Below are 24,192 nucleotides of genomic sequence, written 5' to 3' on the forward strand. Positions count from 1 at the left end.
ATATAATTAAATATTTAACAGAATGATTAATTAATATATTTTTTAAAATTTTAATATTTTAATATAATTTTTAAAATTAAAATTAAAAAATTTATAATTTATTTTAATAATATTTACCGTAAATCTAAAAAATATTAAAGTAAACCCATTTGTTTTTTTTTTTTAAAGAATAAATCCACTTATATATATTTTGATACACAGTGAACTGGATCAGAGCTAAGTATTTTTCCATTCCAATTCCTCAGTTGAAAAATACAGGGACCGTTATGAAGGAAATGAATCTTTTTTGTGCATGAACAATGAGAGCGCCCACTAATTGCTCACCTTTTCCCCTCAATTAAACTTTTGACTTCCATACATCTTCACAAGACGTGCCAACCTTGATGCCTGTCTCCTCTTCTCTCCTCCTCCTCCTCCTCCTCCTTTTCCTTCTTCAACCGCTCTCCTTGTTTCCATCTCTAATCCACTCCTCCTCCTTCTTCTGCTTCTCTCTCTGGAAGCCTTTTCTTTGCTTTTTATGGTTGCTCAAGTAGCTTCCTAAACGAAATTGATACTTATACAAACATCAACGTTTGTCGTTTTCTGTTATTCAGTCAAAAATCTTTAACCCAAACATACACTGTCCTCTGTCTATTCATTTTCGTTTACTTGTTTCTGTCCTTTTCTCGGCATTTGGCTGTTTCCCCCACCTGGGTTCACACTGCCAGTGATTAAATTTTGCACTGGGGAGATGGGACTTGGCCTGTAGTCTCAGCTTGAGAAAGAACCCAATACTGTTCTGTAATAGGAGGATCAGGTTAGTCCCTTTCAATTTCACTTGCATACCCATTACCCAGTTCTTTTCATCTACTGCTTATTCTTTCAGAAGGGCTGTGTTTCAAATAACCCAGTAAAGTAGCGGCCTTTATTGAGCTCTGTTTAATGGGATTTCATGGTTGAGCTGAGGGTAATAGGATCTTCTATTCATTTTCTCAGCAACTGGAGAGAGGAAATGGGAAATTTCCGAGCTGTTGTTGGTTCTTTTTAAGGATTGTTTCGACTTAACTTTCTGGTATTTTCTATTTTATTTGATATAATTGGAGTAGTGATGAAGATTCATAAAAAAACAAGGTTGCTTGCAAGTGTTGCAGTTGTTTAGGATTTTGAGTGTCTATTCTTAATTTTGTATATACTCTTGCTTTTCTGAGTGGCTGCAGAAATGTGGCAAATGGGAAAGTACTGTGTGGCTTAATATGCTAATCTGGTTTCTTTTTTATTGTAACTTGTTAGTAAAGAGTGCCTCTTTCTTGTTTTTGATTCTGCAAGGTGTTTGAATTTCGTAATTGTCAGGGTTCAGATAGGGTTTTGATTTTGGGTATAATCTCTCCCTCTCTTCCCTCACACTCAGATGTTTGTTGCAGTTGCTCATCATTAGTTCTTTAGTGGGTTTTCTGATTTCTGTTCTTAGAAAAAAAGTACTTCAATACATTTAAAATAAATTTTCCGCACAGGATCAATACTAGATTGCTTTCTTTCCATGTATTTGTGCTTGTGCGTGTGCCTGCAGACTGCAGATTTTCAGTGTTTTGTAATTTTGGTTATTGTCATTCCTGCAGGATTAAGGATTCCAAGTGCAGTTTTCTCAATTAAGGATATAATGACTGCGTCTTCTGTTTCTAAAGAAGTATCAAATTATGATGAGGTTTCTATGCAGCAGAGTCTGCTATTCTCTGATAGTCTTAAGGTGCTTGATGCTTCTGCTTAAACTCATCTAGAAAATCAAATCTGTCATTTGAGCTTGCTAATCTAACCTAATGTTCTATTTTTGGCTTTCATGACAATAAGTATCTTCAATATGAGCATATTATGGCATTGATTGTTGTTTTCTACAGCTGCTTCTTGTGTTTGGTTCTCGGTTTTCAGCATACTTTATTTAAAATCTGACTTTGGACTATTTATCTCAAAATCTTTCATTAGCATTTTATTTGAAAAGTACCCTTTCACATGGTTTCACCTTCAGTTTTTTATTTTTATTTTTTAATATTTATCATTTATTTGGATATTGGTAGAATTTTTCTGTCTTGCATTATGCATTGATTCTATATGCATTTTCAGGACTTGAAGAATCTGAGAACACAATTATACTCAGCAGCTGAATATTTCGAACTATCATACACAAACGATGACCAGAAACAGATGTAAGTTGCCTTTGTGGGGAGTTGTCATGAATGGGATTTTATGGTTGAGGAATGGGGAGGGGCGTTTTCTTTGTTTCCCTTTCCCACCCCTAAGCAATTAGAATCCTGTGTCTATGCAGAGTGGTAGAGACATTGAAAGATTATGCCATTAAAGCTCTTGTGAATACAGTGGATCATTTGGGTTCTGTGACATATAAGGTTAATGATCTCTTGGATGAGAAGGTTCATGAAGTTTCTGGAACAGAGTTCCTTGTGTCTTGCATTGAACAGGTATGCCTTGATTTTTCAAGTGTAGGTGCTGTTATGAATATGATGCGAGATTGTGCAGAATTAGAACAACAAGATAGGTATAATTGAAAAGTTAATGTAAAAAAATTGTCCTTTAACTAAAATAACTATAATTTTTTATCTATATGAAAAAGCAAAATGGACAAAAATTATAAGACACAGGGAGTAATTTGTCCTCTTTAGTACTGCATCAAGTACCATCTAAGGTGCGAGTACTATGTAAAAATTATTGAGCAATGGCAATGATTCTACTTGAAAACTTAAAGCTGATAGCTTGAACAAGCTTGTATCGTGAAATATTAAATTGCTCATGCGGGGAGTTGTGATGATAGTACTTCTAGTTCTCCATATAAAGTACAAGTCAGGTAATAAACATAGAAAATAAGCCTTTATTCTATATTAAGCATTATTTTGTAAGATCTTGATGACTGTTAACTTATTGAATCTGCAAGTGCTATCTCTTATTTGCATTTCAAAGATGGTCAAATTCCCTCTTTTGGATTGAATTCAATGGCTGTTTCTTTATAAGCAACATGCTGAGAGACCCTTAGATATGACCTTATGGGGCTTGGCATTGATAATTTGACATTACAACCTGTTAATTCTGAACCAGGCCTATCTCACCCAAAAACTAGATCAAGGGAAGATTGCCCATGACCCATATAAGAGGCACATTATCTCTTTTCCAAATCGATGTGGATTCAACACACTCCCCTAATGCTTAGAACCACACTGTAGCGTGACATATTCATAGGAGGCTCAATATCGATAGAGAGGCTCTCATACCATGTTAAATCTGGGCTAGACCTAACTCACCCAAAAGCTAGCTCAAGAGGAGGATTGCTCATGGTCCATATAAGGGGCACATTAGCCCTTTCCCAAACCGGCGTGAGATTCAACACGACCAAATCTTTTGTAACATATAATACAAAGCATTTGTTCTATCAATGGTTCCATTTCGATTATAGATAGATGAATCTAGAAAATTTTTGGTGGCAGGGCATTATATACATGTAAATCTGCACCTCTTCTCTCATTTAGTCTCTAGTGCACATGCTCGTTTTGTGCATATTTATATGTGAAATGATTTGAAATGAGAGATTTAGCTGACCCGAACTATTTTGGGATTAAGGCTTATATATAATCTAATTTTGTGATTCTCAAGCTCAAAATTTATTGAATTCAAATTGATGAATAAATTTTGTGGAAGTGGATAATATTAGGTGGAAAGATTTGAGGCACATATCCAGTAATGGATTACACTAGAGTTAAAATATTTATAGATAGCATAGCTTTAACTGAAGGATGAATGGCCATATTCACTAGGTATTAAATCTTTGTAATATTTTCCCTTGTTATGATTTTTAGAGACTAAGGACATGCCGAGAATATATCGACCATGAGGGTCTCACCCAACAATCATTGGTGATAAATACTCCAAAGTACCATAAGCGGTACATCTTGCCTGGTAATAATGCTCTTTGTTTCCATCACTATCACTATGATATTACTAATCAAAATTTAGTGTTTGCTTTTCTTTTGCAATACAAAAGTTTGGATCTTTACAATCTGCCAATTCATGTTCAGTTGGGGAGACGATGCGTGGAGCCAGTCGTACAAAAGCAAAATACATGGGGTGCAGCCTAGATGATGAAGATGATTGGCATCAGTTCCGAAATGGTAAGTTAGTTCCTTCTAGTTTGCATCAGTTTCCTGTGAATTGGTCAAGATTGTATCAGAATTTGATTCCTTTATCTAATTTGATACCAAAGCTGTTCGAGCTACGATCACTGAGACCCCAACATCTTCAGTCAGGTAAGATTGCTGCAGCTTTTGTATATCAAATACTTAATGATGTTCAAGGGTGACGATAACTTTATTCGAATTTATGTTACTTGCAGTAAAGGGCGTTCCCCTTCGCCTTCTCCACGACCTCCACAGCGATCTGCAACCTTTTCCTTTACATCTACTATGCCAAAAAAACAATTAGGTTTGTGTCACATGCCCCATTGTTAATTTTTTTCCCTCTTCTTACCCTGTAGTTTTCAGAACTTCTTATTTTGGAATATTGTTTTTCAACTGATAATTACTCTTTGCAAAGCAGAGAAGCGCACAGTTTCACCACATCGTTTTCCATTATTACGTTCTGGGTCTGTGTCGAGTAGGCCGACAACCCCAAATAGCAGTAGGCCTACCACTCCAAGTTCAGCAGCTACTGCAAGACGACGGGTGAGTTTGAGTTAACTTCATCTATCATATTATAAGTTGAGAAATTGCAGATAAATCTGCATAAAATGACTTGTGAAATCTCATGAACTCTTTTAATATTTAAAAATAGTCTTCTTGATCTATTTTTAGCATAAACTTTTTCTAATGCTTCTTCCAGTATCCTTCCGAGCCTCGAAAATCAGCTTCAATGCGTATCCAACCTGGAACAGAGAATTCTAAAGACATTGAGCAATACCCCAGCAAAAGTAAACGTCTTCTCAAGGCCTTGCTAAGCCGGCGAAAATCCAAGAAAGACGAAATGCTATATACTTATTTGGACGAATACTGAAACGAAAAAGTGATGCCGGTGCAAAGAAAAGCAGCCAAGGTTGCTGGAACAATGATGAACTTGGCTTTCCTGGTTTTCTCTTCGTTCAGACGTTTAAACCTTTTTTTTTTTTTTTATTTTCTCGATCAGTAGCTATTTCATCATGTAAGTTAAAATTTCCTTTGAGGTGCAATAGTGTTGTTTGCAGGGTGCACCATTCTACAAGTGTTCTATAGTAATGCATGTTTTGATTTGAATAGGAATGTTAATTTGTTCCTTCATTGATATTCTGCCATTTGTAATCATTTCTTTATATATATGAGTTTTCTCAGAATTATTGTTCACATCCCTTTTCTATACTGATTTGTAAATTAACTATTATAATTTTATTTTATTTTATTTTATTTTTAAAAGATTTTTTAATATTTAATAAAATTTAATATTTTTAAAATAAATATAATTAAAAAATTAATTAAAAAAATATTTTTCTTAATGCGTTGACTGAACAATTATGAAACGGATAAAATACTGATGATATTATAATTTTATATTTTCTTTATTAAAAAACATAATATTATATCAACCTCATGTCTGTGCTGCTAAAATAATGAGTCTCCTGTTGTAGGCATGATCCTGTAATCAAGTGCCTATGCCATGTGAGAAGAGAGGGAGAATAATGGCATTTTCTAAAATGTTTATAATAATTAATTTTATTATAATAATAAAGTTAATTTTTAATTGGTTATTAAAATAATAAGCTAATAAAGTTATTTTTTTATTATCTCAAAATTATTATTCACTTTTAATTTTTATATTATAATAATATAAAATTAATTTTTTAACATATATAAAATTTATAAAACTGAGAGAATATAAAATAATAAAAATTAAATTATAACTATAATGAGTAAAAATAATATAAAATTTTTTCACACACTCTTTAGTTTTAAAAATGCTCGTAATACTTCATGTGTATTCTTCTTTTGTCATCATCAATGAAATTCTCACTTAAATTAATAAAAATTTTCCATGAAAATAAATAAAAAACTTTATACTATGAATAAGGTAAAATCTAAAAGAGGGGAAAAAAAAATCTTTAATATAGTACTTCTTCCTGTTGGCAATTGCCTAGAAGTGTGCACATGCAATAATGAGGTTATTCTGCATAAATTGAATTGTTGTGGGCAAGACTAGAAATTTCATTATGGCAGATATCAACAAAGTTCAACAGTTACTTATAACTTTTAAAAGAAAATTTGAAGGTTAAAATTTGATGTTTGGTAGAAGAAAATTTGAATTCTTTTTTGGTATTTTGTTGAAATAAGGAAACTTTTTTATACTTTTTTTTTATATAAATTTAAATTTAATAGTATATTTTATTTATTTTATAGATTTTATAAATTTATTGTAGTTATTCATTAATAACATAATTTATTCATATACTTAATTACTAAAATTTTGAAATTAAATTTATTTATTCAATAACCTTAAAATGGCTATTGAGTTATTTTTATTTTAAGGGCTTAAATGTCTGTTTCATTTTAATTTACAAGCAGATTAAAACTTAACGATAACAGGATTATAAACTTAAGCAGCTATTTTAAAAGTTTAAAGGGCTTAAACAACTATATTAAAAAGTTCAAACCAACTGAAAACTTTTCAGTTTTATTTGATTTGGTTCTCTAAAAAGTTCGGTTCAATTTGATTGAGAAAAATAAGAATTTCAATTATCCCAACCTTTTTTGGTTTCGCTCGGCTCGAAACCGAATCAATTGATGGTCCAGCCAAAACCACTCAACAGAGCGTTGTTGTCGCTCCACCACCTAATTAACAACCACTTCTCTGAAGGTGAGAATACTATTAAAGGCCTAGCTTCTCATCAAGCAAAGCTCAACACAGGTTATGAACTCCAAGAAAGAACACGAGACTCCGAAAGCAAAGAATCTGCAGGCTTCACTTAATGAACAAACAGGCTTTGGGAGGTGACAGTTTAGCTCACCGGCTTCTCAATATCAACCGATAGAGGCAGCGAACTAAGGACAAAACCAAGTCTTTGAGAGAACTCTCTCTCTAGAAAGCTAAATAGAGACTTTGAAACTGTCTTCCTTGAAGCCCCATATCTGCTGAAAATATGTTTAATAAAACAATTCATCTCATTCATTTGTAAACTTGGATCAGACCAAGCCTAGGTCAAATGTGAAAAATTCTAAACCTGACCAGGAACAACCCAAACCAAGCTAGGCAGGCAATAGCTCCGTAAATGCATGTGAAAATAAACAGAATTCTCATCAGAATGGTGTGCATATACACTTACTTGAACTGAGAAAAAGTGCATATTAATGCCTTAAAAAATCAGCAAGTGCCAGGTATCAATTACAATTACATAACAGTACAGCTAATTGGTTGATAATAATTGACATTACAATGTTATTTTCCTTCCCCAAATTCTTCAATTGTTTTAGTTGCAAGTGTAAGGATGTCCGTGAAAGCAGAAAATGATGCTCGAAGAAATCTGGCCTCCACTGCCTCGAAGTGCCTGTCAACAGCGACGAAAAAATAGAAATAGAAATTAATTAGAAGGTGGGAGCCTATTATATTAATTAGATTGATTGCAGTTAGATAGAGAACAGAAACACATCTACCAAAATCAACACTCCAAGGGGTCATCATAAGAACTTTAGAATGTCTATCAGGAGGGTTTTAGGTTAACCTACAGTCATGGCGAAGGAAAGCTATCCTTCATTGTTTAGCTCATTCAAATTTCAATTCATCAAAAGAACAAAAGGAAAAGAAGAGAAAAGGCTACCTGACAAAATTTAAACTGTAAGATGAATTACTTTACTTGGATCAAGTTTTCAGAGATTAATTAGGCTAGATAGATTAGAAACGCTGGATGATGATCAATAGATCTATACATCAGTATTAGTTGTCACACAACATATCATTAAAACGGTTACCTACTCGTTCTCATTTCAACTTTTACAAAAAGAACTCTTAACTACAGTTGTCCCTTCGGTATTGTTTTAAACATACCTTGTAACGACTACACAAAATGGAAGCAAACAGGAAGTTTTCAACTTATAAAGTTGTTTAAATCTGTTAAACCATGTTTGATATCCAGTTAAATTCAATGTGTAATCTCTCTCTCTCTCTCTCTCACTCACTCACTCACTCACTCACTCACTCACTCTCATTTCAACTTTTACAAAAAGAACTCTTAACTACAGTTGTCCCTTCAGTATTGTTTTAAACATACCTTGTAATGGCTACACAAAATGGAAGCAAACAAGAAGTTTTCAACTTATAAAGTTGTTTAAATCTGTTAGACCATGGTTGATATCCAGTTAAATTCAATGTGTAATCTCTCTCTCTCTCTCTCTCTCTCTCACACTCTTCCCCTCCCCCCGTCCCCCTTCTTCTTACTCTTCCGATTCTAGTGTGGATACTCTCTGTTTTGATAAAAAGATAATTTATAACAATCACAAACTTCAATGCTATTCAGAAAGTAAATCCTTAAGATTCAGCTACTATTTTTAAGAAGCAAGTGTAGAAAATACATCAGTCACAACTGAGATAAACTCACACTGACAACTTCCCACCAGAGATTGACATGTGTCTTTTCACTTTGTCTGGCTGCAGCTGCAATTGAACCATTTTTCTTTAATCATTTATAAAAAAAAGTTTAACAAAAAAGTCTAGCAAAAGAACAATAACTGGAGAAAATTTCTAATAATCACCTCTTTATCAACAGCTAAGGCCGCATGAACAATGGAAGCATTCTCCTCAGACCCAAAATCTACTTCCAAGTCACTGCAAATGATTATTTATTTACATCAAACAATGTCATATAAAGTAATTCTGGCAGGTAAGGAAATATATCTATAGTGTTGTATAATTAAATAGATCTAAGGTCAAGGAAAGAGATGACAATAAAAAATTCTTTGGGATTACATAAATGTTATGAAACCAATGCCATCTCACCACATGCTTTCTGAACTTTTCAACATAGAGATCCCACCAAGGTTAGTTTCATTTTTCAAAATCAGCAAACATTATATTGATATTCTCATCATTTTAGTACCGATATTCACATCTCTAGCCAGCTTGAATAACTATCTTTGAACAGCAAATGCTAAGGAAACCTAGTCTGGAATCCAACAATTGTTACGAGAAAATAGTGAAGTTTCCTGTGATAAATTCAGGGCCATAGCATCGTACCTAATAACACATAATGCCCACGCTACTAATATTTAATCTCTTCTAACAATATCCAAGCGCTACACTGGTTTACTCAATCTGTTTACAGTTGTCATACTTGAAAACTACAGTGTTAAAATTCGTAAAGAACCAAAATTTCAAAAGAAAAAGATTTAATTCCCTGTTCTAAAAAATAATCTTTCTATTTGAGAAAAGAAATAATGATAATGAGCAGGTTTCTTCTACCTCCTTTTAATGAATTTTTATTTTTTATACCCTGGGGAAAAAAAAACTTAGGTTTTTCTTTAGTTTTATACGAGAAAATAAAAAAAAGGCTCACTGCTAAGAGATTCCATCATTTCTTGGAAAATTTTCCCCTTTCCTATGTAACAGAATGCTTTAGAGAAAAACCACTGAAACTAAAAATTTAAACCAAATATTAACATTTTTTAGACAGTAGGCATTCCATAGATCAGATAGTACATGAAACACTCAAAATTACCCTAAATCACTCAAATAGCCACAAGATTGATTAACTGATAACATTCTGACACCCAATTACAATAGAAAACTCAGAGAAAGCAAACTGAAATTACAAATTTGACCATTTTGCACTTTGAGTTCTGCCCTTCAGAGCAACTTAAAACATATGATGTAATACACAAGTCACAAGTAAGAATTACTTCCTAAACAACTAAACAAGACCATATCATCAAAGACGATTTCTGTTAAACAAGAAATGTCAAGATAGAGAAAATGCAAAATTGATAAAAAAAAAAATTGGAAGAATTAATAAATAAATATAAAAACAAGGTAAATGCAAAATTGATTAGAAAATATGAAGAAAGCAACACTATGTGACAGAAACATTTTAGATATTTCACAGATATAAGATTTCTACATGACAATGTAACTCTTAAAAGGATAAATCACTTGGACGCGACACTAAGATAGAGAAAATCACCAGCTGAAATCCCATTGCGTTTGTTTGTCCGCCAAGTTGGAAGCCACAGCTGCAGCCATCTTTTCTTGCTTCGGTGAAGAACAGTGACGATTGCTTCAAAACCACCGCAACAGCTGTTGTGGCTTCAATGTGGCACTGCGGTTCAAGGGCTAAGCCGTTCAGGGTTAGTAGCAAGCGTCAATTTGTTGCGTCTTCAATCTAAATTTCTGCAGGCTCAACTTTATGGGTGAGCATTCTGTCAGTTGGGTTCTGAACCAAAATCACTATAAACACACATAATGGACAAATAACCCAAACTCATTGTTCATCTTCAAAGGATAGACACATGCACTTAATTTTATTTCAGAATATACACATAATGGACAAACCTACGGCTAATTTTGTGTATATTCACCCAATGATATGGCTAATTTTATTTCCAGAATATACAAATGGTTGCTGCCATGGAATATACAAATGCTTGCTATCCTATAATTTCTGGAACACTTGTAGCAACTACCTAAATCATGGCTAATTTCTGGAAAAATCATTCACCCAATGTAATTTCCAGACAAATTATTCACTGAATGCATACACTTACAGCAACAAACAAAAATAACTTACGTTTCAGAGTTAAAATCGCGTCTGAAAGAGAGGCTTGAAAGGCTGCGACCTGCTCCGGAAGTTCAGTGCTCCAGAGTCACGTTGCTCCGAGATACTCGACGAGATGGAGAAGCGGCTTCCAAAGCTCGACTTCACAGGCTTGAAGAGATGGAGAAGATGACTTCGATTTCAAAGGCTGGACGGCAGAGGCTCAACGTCGACGAGATGGAGAAGACTTCGAAGCAGGGCTGGGTGCGCCCGTGTCGGGGTGGAGATGGGGAACTGAATATTTTTTGGTCGAAGGAGGCGAAGGTTTAGCCGTTGAGGGATTTTTAGTTTTTAGGTTTGTCCGTCGGGGGATTCAGGCTTGGTTGGGTTTGGTTGGTTCCTAGTTTTGGGTTTGGGTGAATGAATCATGGTTGGCCGGATGGCTTTGAATATATATCTATTAATTTTCGGTTGGTTCGGTTTTCAGTTTTTAACATAAATAAATCGAATCGAACTTTACATCGATAACGGAACCAAATAAAAAAAAGCCAATCATCCGAACCGATCGGACCGATTCGGTCTATCCGGTTCGCCTTTTCGGTTTGCACCTAAAAGTGCCCACTCTACTCAACTTTAACCATAACGACGTAGTATAGTGCTAAAATCATAGCCCTCGGTTTATTTTAAAGGATATTGAATAAAATTTTTAGATATTTATAATAATTTATATTTATATTAAACGCTTTAAATTTTAAATAGTAAAATTAAACTTTTTAATTTAATACTATTATAGTTGAAAGGATTTAAATTAAATTCATATAAATTAATAATAGACTACAATATAATTTTAAAATTTTTATTTAAATAATAAAATAATTTTTGAATATTATATATTTTGAAATATTATATTTTTTTGTTAATTTAATACATTTTTTTAAAAAAGATGAAAAATTAGAGTTGAGCCATGTTTGATTTTAATCTAAAAATTAAATTGGGATTTTCAATTTAATTTTTCTTTAAAATCAAATTGATTTTGATAAATATCAATTAGGTTATTAAAGTTAAAAAATATAAATAATCCAAGTGAACCAATTTTGTCACCTTATACATGTTTTACCCTCACAAGTCACGAGTCTTACATATTTGATTGAGCATATTTTCTCTTATTTTGTCTCTGCTCTCAACATAGACCGATTGATTTTCTCTTCCCTTCATCTTCTCTTCTCGTTCTTCTTCTTCTTCCTTTTCTTCCCTTTCTTTCTTTTCTTTGTTTCGTTTCATCTTCAATTCCATACCGACCGCGCTCACCGCCACCATATTTTAAAAAAATAATATTGTTAAAATAAATATATATTTTAAAAGTTATTTTATTAATCAAATAAAAAGTTAAGAAGTATATTATAATTTATTATTAAATTTTTAATTTAATATTTTAGTTATAATCGAGATAATTTAAAAATTTTAATTTTATTATTAAAAATTTAATATTTCATTTATTTTGAGAAAATTATATAAAATATTTTTTTGAAATATTTAAAAAAATTAATTAATAATAAAAAATTAAGTTATTTTAAAGAAAATAATTTTTATTTTTCTTTTTCATATTTTAAAATTTTTATTAAAATTTATATATTTAAAATTACTAATATATTTTATTTTTTAAATTAAAATTAAATAATAAAAAATAAATTATTTTATTAAAAAATATTTTCACAAACAGAGGCTAAGTGGTAATTTTCTAAGCTGGACATGCAGGTGCCTTGCACGTGGGGTTCTGTTCTCAGGAGAAAATGACGTAGGTTGGAATGGAATATTAGTATATTCTTGGAGTTATTATTTGAATTGGTATATTACTCAGCACCTTTAAGAATCTCTTCTCTCTCTCCCATTGCTCTATTCTTCATTTTGCTTTCAGCTTCTCTTGCAATCTCAGGTACCTTCTCTCTCTCTCTCTCTCTCTTTTTCTATTTCTATAGTTACTCTTCAGTGTGATGTTGGCTTATTATTAATAGTAGAAGTTAATAAAATTAGTTGAGTACATGAAAAAGAAGATTATTTAGAGAAAAGGTTTCATATATTACGAATTAATATGAATTTATGCAAATATTAACTTATTTTATGTATCAATTTGATTTTCAATTGTTTTAGGGTTGATTTGGTTGGGATAATTAAATTTGTAAGGGAAATTTAAGTTTTTGAGAATTATAAAATATTAGTTTATTTGATTATTATAAGTGTTTGCCTTTCGAGAAAATTTTCTCTTTACAAGAAAATCTAAATAACTTTTAAGTTATTTTCTCTACATCTTATTTTATTTTATTTTTTCATAATTGAGTATTTGAATGAAAGTTTATGGATATTTATATTATTTTTATAATTACTTTTTATTAATATATTTTTATAAAAATATGTTATTTTAAACCAAACGAGTTAGTTTGATTTCAATCAATTTAATTTCAAATATATATATAATATGATTAGCAATTGCCTCTGTTTTGGACATATGTACCAGATATTTATTTTATGATTTGTTTGGAAGGGTTGATTTTACAAGAAAAAAATTTAAATTAATTTTTATAAAATTATCATAATTTTTTTAATAATACAAAATTATCATAATTTTAATTCATTTTAAAAATCAAATAGGAAAGAATTTTCTCCCGCAAATAAACTAGAGAATTTGATAAAAAAATTAATTGAATTAAATTTTCATAAAATTTTTAATTCTAAATAGATTAAGTATATATTGATTTGAAATATAAATATATTTAGTTGAATAAATAATTTGTACATGGTGGAAAGTTTCTATGAAAAATATTTTTTTAATAAAATAATTTATTTTTATTATTTTATTTAAAAAATAAAATATATTAACCATTTATATATAAAAATTTTAATAATATTTTTAAAATACAGAAAATAACTCTCTTTAAAAAATTATTTAAAAAAAAATAATTTAATTTTACCTTTGACATAAAAAATATTTTTTATTGATTAATTTTTTAAAATTTTCCAAATGAAAAAAAAAACATTATAAAATATTTTCTGTAAAACAATCTTAATGTTATTTTAGTCATTTTACTAATGTATTGGTCTTTTTGATATACTGTTAAATGCATTAATTAAAAATATTAATAATTAATTTAAAATTAATACTAAAATAATAAAACTGTTTTTATATATATATTTTTTAAATGCGCTTTTTAACCCTTAAACTATAGTGCCAAAGAAGTAAAAATTGGCAAATGAATTGAAACATTTAAGCCTGATTCATGTTGTTTCAGTTTCCCAAACCTTTTCCAGTTCCACTTTTTCTTCCTTCAACTGCTTTATCATTAATCATTGCCACAACATACAAAACAATTTTCTTTTTCTAAAAAAAAAAAAAATTATAAAAATTTAATTCAATTCCTTTCCATTAATTTATTATTTAATATAAAAAAATTTAATTTATTTTTAATTTATAAAAAAAATCATGCATAATTTTAAAATAAAATCTTTTTTTATAAAATAAATCATGTCAAACTGCACAATAATATTTATAAGCAGTTAAAAATTGTACATGCTTAATACAATTTTATCTTTGCCCACCAATTCAGGCATTTACAATTGACTGGTTCAATTTTAAATTAAATCAAATCAAATTGAAATAATCAGAAATCAAAATGAAAAAAATTTAAGACTCAACCCCACACCGTCTCCCTCTCTTTTTTCCTCATCTTTTGTGGGAAACAAATTGTATACATCAGATATACATTGGTTGCAACTTGAGGTCTCTTTCATTATTTGTTTGTACACACTGCACAGCCTTGCCTATCAACCTTTTATTCTTGAATGCAACTCACGATCATTCTACAACAAGTTAACCTAATCACCTTATCATAAATCATTGAAGGCGGATCAATAACCCTGCATCATGATGGAAAATTATTTATTTTCTTGACAAATGACAAGCATGTTTTAGTACAGAGAATGTGCACGAATCTGAGTTCCTTACCTGTAAAAATTGGGGTTCATGTTATGTGAGGGAAGCCTCAACTCTGACTGGTCTTAGACTCCTTTGAGTCCTTCGTGTGTGCTCAAATACCGACACGAAGAGTTTACACATATACAATAGGCATAGATTTATCTTTTCTGCTATTCCAAATGTTGAAAGATCTGTACTTGTCCTACTAGGCGATATCCATCTCAAACTGGCTGACAGAAAACAAGAGAAATTAACACATACAGATATAATCTCTGAAAGAATATAGCTTCCGGGTCCTACTTAAGCTGATAGAGCCAATTAATAAAGTCCATTCCAGCAGATTGTTAGAATCATTCAATATCTCCCTGACAGGAATAGATTCTCCAAGTTTTCAATCCACCCTTCTTTTAGATTCACCTCCCTAATGCAAAACACAAAACAAAAAGTCTCTAATGCAAAAGGTATGTTGAACATGAAAGAGAAGACACTACGGTTTTGCAGGTCCAGAATCCATGGGATTCCATGGTTTATACTGTCTGTGTCCATTCTTCTCTTTCTTCCAAATAGAAAGAAGAAAACGTACTGGAAAAGGAAGCTTAAACCTTGGTCTGACAGGCAATTATATACTTCTATTCTATCTTAAGTTTACGGTGGTTTCTCAAGCACATGAAATAAATAAATGATAAAAAGTTAAACATTTAAAAAGAACCATTTTAACTATGGATGCTTACCACTACCAGAATTTTTCTGGGGCAAATTAGTCCAATTGTGTGGGCTAATCTTTGATTCAGATGCCTTTATCAAATCATAAAGAGCTTGATTGACCTGAAATTTTCAAATACAAGCAACATGTATGGCTCAACTATCACTAAAGTAAAATCCCAAAGACTAACTTTTGTTGTCACATATTACTTTATTACAGTAATAAAAGCTTTTCAAGCTAGGAGCGAGTCCTGAGATATTTCTAACAATTAGTAAAGTAAAACAGTGAGTTTATATATCGTTGGTTTTATGTGTGATATCTCAATTCACTGCTAAATCTGGTTGAGCATTCATGCAAATTTCTAAAGCAAATGCCATTCCATAAAGCTTTCCAGCTTCACTAAATAATAACAAATAATAATAGTAATTCGCATATAAAGTTCTCTGTTTGGAATAAATTATTTTGCAAGAAAAGAATTTGCACAGTTATGCATTATTTCTATTTGTTTTAAAATAAAATTTTTCAAGTAAAAAGAATCAAATTCTTTCATTTCAAATATGAGAATTAACAAAAAAGAAAGCAATTGAATTAAATATTTCCAAATTTCTTAATTCCAAACAAGGGTATTTTATTAACATACTGCCATCATATTAAAGGAAAAATCAAAAGCCTACTGCATGCAAAATTTATCATACATAGAAAGAATACCTCCTCAGTCCTCTCATGACTCACTAAATGACCACCATGTAGATCTATCATCCTAGCAACTGGCTGCAGATTCTCTGCAAGTCTCCTGGCGTAGTATATTTGAGCAATGATATCATGCCTACACATACAGAGCAGCTCAAATTCATCTTAAGAAGGTATGCTTTATCAAGGGTGTAGTTATTAGCACATCACTGTAAAAAAATAAAAATAATAAATAAATAAATAAAAAGACGACCCAAAACATCCAAAATCACTGACATGATACACACGCAAAATGATTAATTTCATCATGCAATACAAGGATACTTAGCACAAAATTGTTGATTGTATCAAAGTACAAGCCCACAAACCATACATACTACCCTTTAAATAGTTCAAAATTTTATGATTTATCTTTTTAGTAACATTGACTAAGAAACTTTCCTTTGGTTCTTTTATTTCAACCCTTCTCGGTTCATTTAAAGGCTTGAAAGCACAAATGCCAAATTTCTCTTTATGCTAGAAGTTGAGCAGTGAAAAGTAGTAAATTTTACCTCGAGGAACAATAGTGAAATCTTAATCATCACTAATTATTTACTTGTGTATTTTCAGAAATTTTATTTCTTTATATTTTTATTTCTTAATTGTATATGTCATTTATATATTTTACTCTCTGGCAAACTAGAAAAAGGAAATCTGAAATTGTAGACTATGCAGGAATACGAATATTAAACGACAGCTCTCCAAGCAATCATATGCATAACATCAAAAAGCAAGAGCACTAGAAGATTAGAATTGCATTAAGGGAATCAGTAATACCTGCCATGTATCACCGTTACAAGGAATCCAGCAGACCGGATTACTTCAATTTCTGTTTGCATCATCTTATGGGTCCAACAAGCATTTATTTGACCTTCAAAACCATAGTTAGACTGCATCCCAGTTGATGATATACTTTTAACATATTCCTGCATGAGATACATTTAGAACATAACAAAGAACATCTTTATGCATAATGCAACACTGTGAATACCTAGCTAAACTATAAGTATTGAACCATAACTGTAACAAATAATTAACCAAGGATCTCAGACATAGCATCAACTGATAAACATTTAATGGGCTGTAACCCAGAGACTAAGCTTAACATAATTTTGAGAGAACTTGGGACTTCATTGTGGTTACAAGAAGAAAGCAATAGTAATTTGGAAAAAGTGCTGAAAAATTTATGCATGGGTGTCTCATCTATGGATGGTGGTAAGAACAAGTTTGAAGCTTTAGTTTGTGCATAGTGGTCAACAGACATGCTTTTCTTACTTGATATAAAATTGCTCTCCTTGTCTTAGACCCAACATATTCCTCGAGATATTCCTGCACATCAGAGAAAAAAGTAAAATTACACGAGTGCTCACATAATAACATGAATTCCAACTACAGAGAAAAATAAGTAAATAGCATCTAAATATAATTGTTATAATAACTCCTTGTTTATTGCAGAAAGAAACCATTTATACTTTCTAGTGTGGTGACAATTGCCTGTATAAAGTTTGTCTGCTGCCATTTAACTCCTAAATCTGTATTTCACGATGAGAAAAAAGGACAGCAAACTTGGAACCAGCACTAAGAAAAGGGCAGGCAAACACACGAGGACACAATCATTACCAAGAAATCACTTTTCAACTTTTAATTTATAGTCAGTTTCTTATCAATCATTGGCAATCGTTCCACATCAGTTGGTCAGCAGAATTAAAATCTTTTTCACCTTTGTGTAGTGGGTATCCAAGTCAACAGCTGCCCTTTGCTCAGGAGTCTTTGCCCTTAAGAAACGGATTGCAATTGACACAGTCTGGCGATCAAGCTGCAAGAAATAAGTAAGATCATCTTTCTGATAACACTTAGAACTAGCAAATCCATCTTACAATTACTAGCTAATAGATTTGTGAAGCAGTTCTAGTTTAGGACATTCAAGATTCATCTGACTTAAAAGCTACATATAGATTTATGCCCATGTCAAGCAAATCATATATACTTTAAAAGCTGCAAATCCTTATCCATCAAAGTAAACCTGGTTATTTACTTGTCATCCTAATGTAAAAGTTTGATATTTTCAAGAATAGTTTATGAACATTGCATTGAGGATTATAACCTTACCATGTGATAAAAATAAGCATTTCAAAGGCTCAACAGAATTACAAGCCACAAGCAACAATGAGTTCAAGGAGGGCTGGCAAAGGCCTATACCACCCTAAAATTGTTATTATTAGTTGGGAATATGTTAGTGTGGGAATGTTTTAAATAGACTCTCACGTTTTTCTAAAGAAAATTTTAATGAAATATTAAATGGTTTATATTTTCTTTACCAATTAAAAAAAAAATTAATGGGCCTATATCCTGGAAGAAAGGTAATTGTTTTAGTCCAACTAAATTTAATTTAGTGTCCCATTCTCTTAAATTTCTCTATACGTAATAAAAATATGATTTTTTTAAAAAAAAGATCCAACTGTAAGTAAAACACACCATAATACATCTACGTCTAAATGTTGCATTCCTCACAAGCGAACTTGATGGGCATTTAACAAAAGTCTATAGTTCTGTTATTTCTATCTGCAGAACAGTATATGCCAAATTTATGCTTTCTAGCAAACATAGTTATGGATGTTTAAGGGATAAAAGCATTTGCTTGTAATATGTAATGCAAAAGGCCAGGTGGCACAAAGATTGATGTTCAAACCTGAGAAATGAGACCAAGACGACAAGGGATTGGATGTTTAGAATGTATGATAAAAAAAAAAAAAATCTTTTTAGCTGTTTCTGGTGATAGATAATCCAACTCATCTTCTCAAGAATGTCATATTCAGTATACAGCACACTGGAAATATCGAAATGAAATGTGTTCCAATTGGATTTGACTCACAACTGGGATGCCTAAATACTAAACTCATATCAAAAGCAAGATCCCCTTAAAAATTTTGGAACCAAGCTAATCCCAGCCTGCCCCAAGCTTACCATAAGGCAGAGCACAAGCCCATTGGGATCGACCTGCCATACTGCAGCCCAAGCACTGCGGCAATTTTGTGGTCAGCAGACAAGCAAAATTTGTCATAAGCAACATGAGACATGACGATATGCAAGTGGCCATGTAATCTATAAATTAACGGAGGATACTATTGACAGCAGCTTTTATTAAACAGTATGGATCACATTTTTTTACTACAAGCACCTAAGACGTTAGGTTCCTCTGCTGGCTTTTTCAAATTCAATCAATGACATGATCATAATTGATTATTTAGTAGCTTTGAAATATTGTTCTATTAGTTTTCTGCCTCAATTTATTAAGGTTATGAAACACACCTAATGAATCCACATTGATTAGATTGACTGGGGTAAACAGCATGAATTAGGACTTTGGTTGGCCATGGAATCTAAACCAACTTGTGACAATCAAACATGACTATTCGAAATTGATTCTACTTATATATATATTCTTTTTTATCATAACTTTGGTTGGTCATGGACATATGGTATTTTGTGATATAGTAATATGACAACCATATCATACATCACAAAGTACTTCATCATGCACAACTACATTTTCTATGGAACATATGGTCATGGACTAACCAAAATCAAGCAGATTGTCACATACAAGTCTTTCCAAAGCTCTCTTCCAATGTCACAAACACATACTATGAAAAATGCATATCATAAGCTCCATTAAGCTGATATATTTATTATGTAATCTACTTCAGATTAATAATTTTCAAGCCAAGAAAAAGGCATAAGAGCAACCCAATGCGCACTTTTATCAATTCAGATTTCAGAAATAAATGAAGCTAGCTAGCTGTGCAGTGACAAGAAGGGTATATATACCTTAGGAAAGCATTCAAAACCTCCACCAGTTACATTAAGTAACGCCAAGGATAGAACTCTATCAGGCACCAGTGCTGCTAACTTACAAGCTATCATAGCCCCTATTACAGTATTAAAACATCAAGTTCAGAAGAGATCAGCAGATGTAACGGTTCAATTTTATTATGAGCAAGTTCAACTCTCCAATCCAATTAGAGCTGAACAAATAATAAAATCAATAGCTCTATAGATTCTTCTGCGGAGAGTTTTTAATTAAAGATCCCATATCAATCTGCTGTACAATTTTAAAGATTATTCCAACCACAACTTTATTGGAGACACATTTACTCAAACAAGATCAGTGTGAGAATCATGGTTCATGGACTCACCCATTGAATGACCAAAAATATGGGCTTTTTGCCAGCCCAGATGATCTAATAAAGCAATGGCATCTTTTGCCATTATTTTTGTTCTGCAACAAGCAATCAGAGAAATATATATCAGAATAAAAGCTTTTTTTTTTTTCTCTAAAGGCAATATTTCATTGATCGTCAGAATAAAAGCTGAAGAAACACAAATAGACAACACAATATTGAATTTAACGAAATAACGATTTTTCCTACATTTTCCCAACAAACAAACAAAGCAAAAATGTAAAACTAGTAGATTAAAAAAATCCAGAGCAAATTCGGTCAGGCACCCGAGGAAAGGACAGTGAAAGAAAACAGAAAATGAGAATTCGTTCAATGAGCCAAAGGAGAAGAAAATACATATATATTGAATTGACCAACAAAGAAAACTTCACATCCACTCTGGAAACAGAAGAACTCACGTATAATAAGATTTTTGTGTGGGGACGGAGCTGCTACCCATACCACGATTGTCAAATGCACAGACCTCGATCTCACCATCCATCTCACTATCACCTACCGCGCCTGAATTCTGATCAACGGTCCTCATTTTATCATCATCATTAGGCCTATCACTCCCCGTCAAACCTTTTATTTGCGGGCCCCAAGAATCGTGAGTACCAGCCAATCCTGACCCGTCGTTTGATCACGCAAAGAACCCATCAACGATCGAGAAACATCCAATTAAAAAATAACAAAAACCAAAAAGAGAAACAGAATACCATAAACGAGCTACCTGTAATGAGTAGGACTTTGGTTGGTCCATGACCATACGTTCTGTAGAAAATTTCGATGCCGTTGTCGCAAGCTCTTTCCGTATCGCTCTGGCGATCGGCAACCTTGCAAAACGGCATCGTTTTTTACCTTTCGTGTGCAGATACTGTCGCAAAGAGGCTATAATATTGATCTTTGAGATTCCGGAGACAAGAAAGGGAAGAGAAAAGAACGGAAAAGAAACCATCGGGGTTGGTCTGAATTATATTGAGGAGATGAGAGAGAAGGGAAAGGGTGGACGTGGCAGATAAGGAATGGGTGGTGCCACGTAGGATGGTCGGCGGACGGCATCATCCAAAGTCAAAATCTCATGCCAACGTATATCAACGTGAGAGAGGAAAACAGGGCCTGGCATTATTATCAGCGTGGCATATTTCAGGGAAAAGAGAAGAGCGTGAGACTCTCCCTGCTGATCTTGTCTTTTACCCTTTGTTTGGATAAAATGCGGAAGCGAGGAAAATAAAATAAGTATTTTAAAGATAATTTTATATTTTTTATACATAAACTATTTTTTTCTTAATATTATTTTTTAAAAAATTAGAGAGAAAATAATGAAAAAAAATTCATATCCTCTCTTTATTTTTCTTCCAATTCTAAATAAGAGAAAATGTCAATTTTTTAACATTTTTCTCATGTAAGTTTTCTTTCCCTTTATTTTCTCTACGGCCAAACATACCTAAACTTTCTTCATTTAAAATTGGACCTTTTTTGTTTTTATAGTGATTTTTTGTTTTTTTGGTAATAATTAGCAGGAACTTCTGTTAAGTCCAATATGGTAAATTATAAATTTTAAGCTTTTTTATATTTATAATTAGAAATATTCAATAAGTTCTCATATATATTAAAATAAATTTAATTTTCACAGGACTTAGATATGAAATTTGATAATAAAAAAAAAACAGTATTATATATCAAAACTCAAATAATTATGAAATCAACAATCCACCCGTTAGCCATTAAACTAATAATATATTTAAACTCTATTTATTTTGAGAATTTTTCTTTTCATTTTTCTATATTTATGATATTTTAAAAATTAATTAATAAAAAATATTTTAAATTCTATTCAATAATATTAATTATTTTAATAATAAATAATTATTTTTAATCACTCTCTCATACAACTCTCTAAATATTACTCTTTTCATCTCATCATTTTTTTATTTTACTTTTTTTCTATTAATTTTTTAATTATATTATTTAAAGACATAAAATTTTATTAAATATTAACCACGTGTTTCATCTGTTGGTGTGGGCACAACAAATAAATCCACCTGCTTTATAAGAAAAATAATAATAATAATAATAATAATAATAATAATCCACCTGCTCAACGGTGTCAATGATTCTTCATTATTTTTGGGACCGTGGAGAAAAAAAATTCTAGAAACATCCTTTTAGGCGTCATTTTCTACTATCTCACCATCTTATATAACAACACGTGGATAGCATCCCTCACCACTTCATCGTTTTAGTTTGATTTTGATTGAATTTTTTCTATAAAAAAATACAAAAGATACAATATATTTTTGCCGATTTTCAACTTCGAATATATAATTTATTTTGAGACATATAATTTAATTTTATATTAAAATAATACTTTATAATATAAATTTTATATTAATATAAAATTTAAAAATTATTATTATTTAAAAATAATATACAAATTATTTAAATATAAAATTAAATTATATATTTTAAATTAAACTATAAGGATAATTATATAAATATTATTTATATTTATTTATTATACCGTTAAATAATTCTATATGATAGAACCGTGTATAATTTTTTGATTTAAACACGACTCCAAATTCAAGGGAGAGTGTATGTATTCGGTTCAAATTAAAAAAATTGATCGAATCAAATTGATTTGAAAATTTAATTTGATTTTTTATATATTTTGATTAGATTCGATTTTTAATTTTAAAATTTTTAATTATTTCGATTTTGTTCGATTTTGATCAGAAAAAAATTAAAAAAATGAACCGAACAGATTAGTGATAATAATATGTTTTTTCAATAATATAGAGAAATTAAATCATATTAAAATTAAAATATTTTAATTAAATTTTAAAATATTAAAAATAAAGTGTAAAAAATAAAAAATTATTAAAAATTAAAACTGATCAAATTGAATCGAATCGAATCAAATCAGACTGATTTGATTCAATTCAATTTCTGACTAAAATCAATTCGGTTTTCATAAACACTAAAATTTTAATTTTCAATTTATTCAGTTCGGTTCAATTTTAAACTAAACTGATCGAATGCTCACCCTGTGTATGAATGCCATAAAGTGGAAAACTAAAGACTAGGCCACGCAAACTGGAAACTGGTGAAGCTCCGACGCCTTCCTTTGCCGACCAAGACGGAGCCTCAATCTAACATGCAACTAAACTTGGAAACAGTAGCAACGGCGCGCGGCAGCAATGCCTCAACAACCATCAATGTGGAGGTAAAGGAGACATGCAGGCATACTCTTCGTTAGAATAATGAAAACTACAAAGCTAAACCCCCATCAACAAAGGTGTATTCTAAAACTCCCCATAGAAGACTAGAAACAAAGAAAATACAAAAAGAAACTACACAAAGCTTTGAATAAGGAGAAGAAGGTCCACGACCTGGTGGTCGAGCCGCACTTCGAGTGACAATTGTGACAAAGAGGTTCCAGAGAGTGGTGAGAGAAGCTCAAGAAAGAGATTTGGAAATAAATCCGTTATCTTAAAAAATATTATTTTACTAACAAAATAAATTTTTAAAAGTTAAATTATTTTTTATTAAAATAATAAGAATTAAGTTATAAATTTTATTAATTATGGATCATATTATAAGTTACCTAATGTTGACATTTCTTAGAATTATATATATTTTTATTTTTAAAATAAATAAAAAAATAAAAATCACTAATCTTGTTACCCGGGGGATCGTGCGAACTATTTATTATTTTATTTTAATAATGTAATTTTGACTTTTATATATTATATTTTCAAAATTATATCATAAACTTTATTGTTAAATTATTTTTTTTTACTAAAAATAGAATAACTATGTTGATTTATAAGAGATA

The 24,192-nt window shown here is 31.1% G+C and overlaps 3 protein-coding genes and 1 long non-coding RNA gene across 9 annotated transcripts; 2 read left to right on the forward strand and 2 right to left on the reverse strand.

Annotated features, from left to right (window-relative positions):
* Window positions 1–266: 266 nt before the first annotated feature.
* Window positions 267–5,345, forward strand: LOC110614508 (protein ABIL2). 4 transcript variants are annotated; one of them, XM_021756056.2, is made up of 11 exons: window positions 267–796; window positions 866–1,051; window positions 1,596–1,723; window positions 2,095–2,177; window positions 2,297–2,447; window positions 3,834–3,933; window positions 4,053–4,145; window positions 4,238–4,280; window positions 4,367–4,455; window positions 4,570–4,694; window positions 4,852–5,345. In XM_021756056.2, exons 3-11 carry the CDS (start codon window positions 1,637–1,639, stop codon window positions 5,020–5,022), a joined length of 942 nt encoding a protein of 313 aa, XP_021611748.1. In that variant the 5' UTR covers window positions 267–796; window positions 866–1,051; window positions 1,596–1,636; the 3' UTR covers window positions 5,023–5,345. The 4 variants fall into 4 exon arrangements, with proteins under 4 accessions (XP_021611748.1, XP_021611750.1, XP_043812274.1 ...); XM_021756058.2 differs by having other exon boundaries at window positions 976–1,051; XM_043956339.1 differs by lacking the exon at window positions 866–1,051 and having other exon boundaries at window positions 267–780; window positions 1,593–1,723.
* A 1,896-nt stretch (window positions 5,346–7,241) lies between these two features.
* LOC110614559 lies at window positions 7,242–11,142 on the reverse strand. Of its 2 annotated transcripts, none has more exons than XM_021756121.2 (5): window positions 10,766–11,142; window positions 10,163–10,368; window positions 8,739–8,811; window positions 8,585–8,640; window positions 7,242–7,537 (listed from the first exon to the last, which is right to left on the reverse strand). In XM_021756121.2, the coding sequence occupies exons 2-5, from the start codon at window positions 10,219–10,221 to the stop codon at window positions 7,429–7,431; spliced, it is 297 nt and encodes a 98-aa protein (XP_021611813.1). In that variant the 5' UTR covers window positions 10,222–10,368; window positions 10,766–11,142; the 3' UTR covers window positions 7,242–7,428. The 2 variants fall into 2 exon arrangements, with proteins under 2 accessions (XP_021611813.1, XP_021611812.1); XM_021756120.2 differs by having other exon boundaries at window positions 10,163–10,380.
* Window positions 11,143–14,298: 3,156 nt separating this feature from the next.
* LOC110616061 (putative aminoacrylate hydrolase RutD) lies at window positions 14,299–21,563 on the reverse strand. 2 transcript variants are annotated; one of them, XM_021758370.2, is made up of 11 exons: window positions 21,085–21,563; window positions 20,771–20,978; window positions 20,328–20,410; window positions 19,960–20,060; window positions 17,852–17,947; window positions 17,407–17,460; window positions 16,909–17,057; window positions 16,111–16,228; window positions 15,431–15,524; window positions 14,730–14,929; window positions 14,299–14,641 (listed from the first exon to the last, which is right to left on the reverse strand). In XM_021758370.2, exons 1-10 carry the CDS (start codon window positions 21,200–21,202, stop codon window positions 14,751–14,753), a joined length of 1,200 nt encoding a protein of 399 aa, XP_021614062.1. In that variant the 5' UTR covers window positions 21,203–21,563; the 3' UTR covers window positions 14,299–14,641; window positions 14,730–14,750. The 2 variants fall into 2 exon arrangements, with proteins under 2 accessions (XP_021614062.1, XP_021614063.1); XM_021758371.2 differs by lacking the exon at window positions 14,299–14,641 and having other exon boundaries at window positions 14,787–14,925.
* LOC110616062 lies at window positions 16,127–18,916 on the forward strand. The gene is made up of 2 exons (XR_002488136.2): window positions 16,127–16,265; window positions 17,862–18,916. It is a non-coding gene; the product is annotated as an uncharacterized LOC110616062 (long non-coding RNA).
* Window positions 21,564–24,192: the final 2,629 nt, after the last annotated feature.

This window comes from Manihot esculenta, chromosome 5 (genome assembly GCF_001659605.2).
Source record: "Manihot esculenta cultivar AM560-2 chromosome 5, M.esculenta_v8, whole genome shotgun sequence".
NCBI lineage: Eukaryota > Viridiplantae > Streptophyta > Magnoliopsida > Malpighiales > Euphorbiaceae > Manihot > Manihot esculenta.